The sequence below is a fragment of the Marmota monax genome, unplaced genomic scaffold, assembly GCF_021218885.2.
Source record: "Marmota monax isolate L192 unplaced genomic scaffold, Marmota_monax_Labrador192_F-V1.1 WCK01_AAM20220418_F8-fsc00161, whole genome shotgun sequence".
Lineage (NCBI taxonomy): Eukaryota > Metazoa > Chordata > Mammalia > Rodentia > Sciuridae > Marmota > Marmota monax.
In genome coordinates this window covers 2,146,238-2,152,423 of record NW_026693511.1, presented here as the reverse complement: position 1 = coordinate 2,152,423, position 6,186 = coordinate 2,146,238, and the positions used below count along the sequence as shown (strand labels likewise).

General features: G+C 42.5%; 1 protein-coding gene across 1 annotated transcript; it reads right to left on the bottom strand.

Moving 5' to 3' along the window:
- Positions 1-5,034: 5,034 nt before the first annotated feature.
- On the bottom strand, positions 5,035-6,082 carry LOC124102192 (small ribosomal subunit protein uS2-like). The gene has a single exon (XM_046458383.2). The coding sequence runs from the start codon at positions 6,014-6,016 to the stop codon at positions 5,129-5,131; it is 888 nt and encodes a 295-aa protein (XP_046314339.1). The 5' UTR covers positions 6,017-6,082; the 3' UTR covers positions 5,035-5,128.
- Positions 6,083-6,186: the final 104 nt, after the last annotated feature.

The following is a 6,186-nucleotide window of genomic DNA, read 5'->3' as shown; positions in this document are numbered from 1 at the left end:
TTTTGAGCATATGATTTTGGGAGGCATTTTTTTCTGGAGAGTTCTTTCTATGGAAGGGGGGAATAACTGAACCACAGATGGAGCTAAAATGTAAACAAAAATTTAAAATGCTTCAAACCTTGTCAGACAGTGAAGAAAAGCCCCAAATAGTAAACCCCCTATTTGAGGAACTAAGGCACAAAGCACACAATTAAAAAAAAAAATCTCTTCAAGGAAGTGTCTGGGCTTAAAGATTTGCTAATATTAGAAAATCTTCTTGCTAGTTTAAAAACCAAAAAGAATTTTAAAAATATACTATAAAGCTGTTTATCTATGGAGTAATTGAAGATTTTATAAAGAATTTTACAGGCCAAAATCTTAGAGGTTAAAAGGCCCCATCACCCCACAAAGCTGAACTCCATCCAGTTCAGATGGAAAACACTGGCTTGCAGAAGATGCTGGAGCAGTTAAAACAGGAAGCCCCAAGCCAGCAGGAGCCAGTGAGAACTCCCAGAAGTTTTCTTCCAGAAGCTTTGCCTTACAAAATAAATGATGTGAGATTACAAACAGTTGCAATGGGGAGCAGAAACCTGGCCTGACCAGAGAGAGAAGATAAACATCACAAGAGAGTACAGATGTCACCACACAAAATTTTTCTTGATGAGGGTTGAAAAAGGAGGCAAGTAGTTCCAATGCTATGTGAGCCACAGATAGCAAGGTCATGATACATTGTAGAGGCCCAAGTAAGACTAGAGAGTAAATACAAGATCTTATGGAGAAGCTTTATGACCTCCATCAACTGATGTTTGGGGTTCTGCAACAGAAGCAGAATGCACATCTACTTGAGATAGCTACATGTAATGCATGGACCTTCACATGTCCATTCCTGCAGCTCCATGCATGGGCCTCTACAGAGACTTCCTCGTGCTTACACTTGTTACTTTCTTGAGCTGCTGTAACAAATTGCCAAAAACTTAGTGACATAAAAGAACAGATTTTTTTTTTCTCACACAGTTCTGGAGGCCAGGAGTCTGAAATCAAGGAAACCAAGTTGTCATCAGGGCTGAACTCACTACAGAGGCTCGAGGGCTAAATCTGTGCCTTGCTCCTTTCAGCTTATGGTATCAACTTGTTTGAATTCAGCTTGACATGACTGCATCATCTGAAGTCTTAACCACATGTCTGATTACCACTGGTTGGTTGATGCTGCAAAGCTTTCTAGCATACTATAAATAGATAAAACAGAGCTGCGGGTATAGCTCAGTGGTAGAGTATTTGCCTAGCATCCCTGGGTTGGATCTCCAGCACTGCAAAAAAGAAAAAAAGATAAAACCATTATAGTGCTGTGTGGAGCTTTTCAACAGGACCCTGGCACTAGGAATGTGCCTAACTCTTCTATATTATTAACCTAAGATAAACTAGGTCCATTCTGACTTGGATGAAGACATTTTTAGTCCTAACCAAGCACCACATTTATGTCAGTATATCTCCCAATGCACTCCCAATGCTATCTTCAAGCGCAAGCAATCCTGACTCTGTCTGCCTTTTTATTTGATTTTATGGTACTTTAGGGATCTGTTCTCATATACTGGTACCAAGTTGTTCTAGAACATGCCAGCAACCTGGGGTTTGTGTCTGCATTTCGTAGTCATGTGGCCTCTTCTGTGTGCATCTAATCTCCTTTTGTCACTCTCTTATAGGACACTCATAATATTTAGGGCCCATCCAGATAATTCAAAATGATCACATTTGAAAAACACTAAATCTCAAATGCAAAGACACTTTTTCCAAGTAAGATCATGTTCACAGGTTCCAGGATTAGGACAAGGGTATATCTGGGGAGGATGTAATTTTCAGCCTACCATATCTCCCAGTCTTTCTCCTGGGTTTCTGATCACCAGCTAAGCAATTAATCCCTGTCCATGTGTTAACATAGTGTATAACCATAGTCTACTTCTTTTCATACATTGAATGACTAAGTGCATTGCCAGAATTTCTGCCCATTGGGAGGATTTTCCCTCACCATTGTTTCTCAAGGTTTCCTCATGTTCGGCTATGGTACAGCAATGTTTTTTGCTTACAACCACCCAGCAAGCTAGCCTGTCCAAGCTTGGTCCCTTTCCTCCCACCTGTGTCAGGACACTTTGCACAGCTCCAGTTCAGAAATGAATAAGAGAGCAGCCCTGATGCAATATTAGTGGGTGATGCAGGGCCCGGACCATCTGCTGTGCAGTTTATATATGTCATCTGGCTCTTTCATGCCCAATCTGGGATGAAATACTACCATTAACTGTGGGCTGCTCTTGGGTCCAGTGACCTCTTGACTTGATGAGTCTAGCAGAACCTGGCTCAAGCCAAGTGGCTCTGGCTGTCACTTAAGATGTCTCTTAGAGGGTGTTCTCTCCCCCATCAGAATCCAGGAGCACTCTAGGGGCTATTTTGTTTAAGCAGGGGGGGCTTGGGTTGGATGGCATATATCTATAATTCTCAATTATACATGGTATGGCCTTGATCCAGAAACCTAAGGGTCTACATTGTGATACTCACATTGGTACTTGCCATAAATAGCTCTAAATAGCATCTTTTCTTATCACAGAAATACAGTAAGTTCTGTCAGATTTTACGGTACAAGGGGTACAGCTGTTTACATTGCCACAACCTGAACTTACTATAAGACCCCTTTCCTGCTCTGGATCCCAATCAAAGCCAACAGCCCTTCATGCAGCTCAGTAAATGAGCCGGAACAGCATCTCCACCCATGAAATTTGCTATCTTCAAGCCCAAGCAAGTTTACCATGCATGTTACTTTTATCTTGTTGATGGGGGATAAAAAAGAATCATCTATACTGGGCACAGTGGCACATGCCTGTAATCCCAGCAACTCATGAGGCTGAGGCAAGAGAATTGCAAGTTCAAAGCCAGCCTGAGCAACTTAGTGAAACCCTGAGCAACTTAACAAGACCCAATCTCAAAAAAAAAATTATATATATTTTTTGGTTATATGTGGACACAATATCTTTATTTCATTTTTATGTGGTGCTGAGGATCGAACCCAGTGCCTCACGCATGGTAGGCGAGCGCTCTACCTCTGAGCCACAACCCCAGCCCCTCAAAATTTTTTTTAAGAGAATTTTAATATTTATTTTTTAGTTTTCGGCGGACACAACATCTTTGTTTGTATGTGGTGCTGAGGATCGAACCCGGGCTGCACGCATGCCAGGCGAGCGCGCCACCGCTTGAGCCACATCCCCAGCCCTTCTCAAAAATTTTTAAATTAAAAAAAAAAAAAAAATGGGCTGGGTATAAGTTCCCTGGGTTCAATCCCTGGTTTTAAAAAAATGCAATCAGTTTACTTTGGAGGGAATGTTCAAGCATATCCTAAACTACCGGACCCCTAAAATCTCCAGTGATGAGTTTAGCATAGTGGAAGAATATCTAAGGTCAATATATGCAAATTAATTGTATATGCAGAAAATGACTCAAAATGGATTATCAATCTAAATGTGAAAGCTAAAACTACTAGTTCAAAGCCAGCCTTAGCAAAAAAAAAAAAAAAAAAAGAGAGAGAGGGAGATAAAGAGAGAGAGAGAGGCGCTAAGCAACTCAGTGAGAACCTGTCTCTATATAAAATACAAAATAGGGCTGGGGATGTGGCTCAGTGGCTGAGTACCCCTGAGTTCAATCCCTGGTACCCCCACTAAAAAAAGACACCCAATGTTTTAACAATTCAAAGAGTAAATGACCAAAAGGCATGAACATATATTTCACCAAAAAGGATATACACTGGCATAACTCATGAAAAGATATTCAACATTATTAGCTATTAGAATAATGCAAATTAAATCCACAATAAGATATCACTATAAACATACTGGAGTGCCTAAAACTATGCATGACACAAGCTAGGCACAGTGATGCATGCCTATAATTCCAGCAACTCAGGAAACTAAGAGAGGAGGACTGCAAATTTGAGGCCATCCTGAACAACTTAATGAATTGCTATTTCAAAATAAAATAAAAATAGGGACAGGGCCAGGCGTGGTGGCACATGCCTATAATCCAGCAGCTCAGGAGGCTGAGGCAGGAGGATCGTGAGTTCAAAGCCAGCCTCGGCAACTTAGCGAGGCACTAAGCAATTCAGTGAGACTCTGTCTCTAAATAAAATACAAAAGAGGGCTGGGGATGTGGCTCAGTGATTGAGTGTCCCTGGGTTCAATCCTGGGAACCAAAAAAAAAAAAAAAAAAAATTAGAGATGGGGATACAGCTCAGAGATAGTGTGCTTGCCTAGTATGGGGCAAAGCCCTGAGTTCCATCCAGTACCACCCACATACATACAAAAGAATATTTTTGTTTTATTTTATTTATTACATTGCTAGGAGATAGTGTTCAATGGAGAAAGAGTGAAGATGAAGAGCCAGGTGCTGTAGCTACTGAGAAGCTCAGGCAGGAGGATCATGAGTCCACAACTTAGAGACTGTCTCAAAATTAAAAATAAGCAGGGGGCGGGGGAGCTGGAGATGTAACTCAGTGGTAGAGTGGCCCTGGGTTCTGTCTCTAGTACTGTAGGAAGAAAAAAATAGTGTGACACAAAATAATGCACACATTGCTCAAAGTAATTAATACAAAATGGTACAGTCACCCTGGATACAGATGGTAGTTTCTTATAAAACTGAACATACACTCACCATACAACTCAACATTCACATATTTGGAGTCTATCACAAAAAAGTAAAAACTTGGGGCTGGAGTTGTGGCTAGTGGTAGAGCGCCTGCCTAGCACACATGAGGCACTGGGTTCGATCCTCAGCACCACATAAAAGTAAATAAAGAAATAAAGATTGTGCCCATCTACACTAAAAATTCTTTTAAAAAATGTGAAAACTTCGGGCTGGGGATGTGGCTCAAGCGGTAGCGTGCTCGCCTGGCATGTGTGCGGCCCAGGTTCGATCCTCAGCACCACATACAAACAAAGATGTTGTGTCCGCAAAAGAAATAAAATAAAAAATAAATATTACAAATTTTCTCTCTCCCTCTCTCTTTATTTATTTATTTAATTTTTTTTTTAGAAATTGGTTGTTTATTCTCCGTAAATTGGTGCTTATTCTCCTTATTTCCACCTTGCTTATTAATGTGTGACTGCAGAACAACTCAAGACCACTCGGTTGTTGTTCCTACCCACTCAGTGGCCTGAGCAGTGGGAGCTGCAGGCCAGTCTTCAGTGGCTGGCTGGGCACTCCAGTCTTCAGTAGGGAACTGCTGGATAGGCACAGAGGGCACCTGCACACCTTCAGACCAGTCTGCAACCTCAGGTTGAGTAGCAGTGAACTCAGGAGCTGGAGCAGTCCATTCACCCTGAAATTCCTCCTTGGTCACAGCCTTTTCAGCAGCAGCCTGCTCTTCCTTTTCAATCTCTTCAGGATCTCTGTAGAAGTATAGATCAGGCATAACCTCCCATGGGTGCTCACGGGAAATGGTGCCACGCATGCGCAGAACTTCTCGGGCCAGCATCCACCACATCAGACCCACAGAATGAGCTCCCTTGTTGTTGCACGGAATGGCAATGTCCCCATAGCGCAGAGGAGAGTCTGTGTTACACAAAGCAATGGTAGGCAGATTGACATAGGCCGCTTCTGTAAGAGGCTGGTGGTCAGCCCTGGGATCAGTAACCACCAGAAGAGGTGGCTCCCGGAAAGCTGCCTGGATCTGGTTAGTGAAGGTTCCAGGAGTGAAGCGGCCAGCAATAGGGGTGGCTCCAGTGGCAGCAGCAAACTTCAGCACAGCCCGCTGGCCAGTATTCCTAGAGGATATTACACTGACATCAGCAGGGTTTTCAATGGCAACAATGGCACGAGCTGCCAGCAGAAGCTTCTCCCAGGTCCTCTTCAGATTTATGATGTAGATGCCATCGCTTTTCCTTTTGTAGATATACTGTTCCATTTGGAAATCAAGGTTGGTGCCACCTAAGTGGGTTCCTGCTGCAAGGAATTTGAGGACATCCTCCTCCTTCATTTGCAGGACATCAAGGGCTCCGGACATTGTGACAGTTTCCCTTTAAAGTTACGACGGGAATCAAGAACAACGCCCTATGGATCCCTCCCTGGGCAGCGCGGAAAGGCTCCCTCTCTCTTTAAAATAAATAAATAAATAAATAAGGTTTAAAAAAATGTGAAAACTTATGCTCACTCCAACCCTTGACCATAAATATT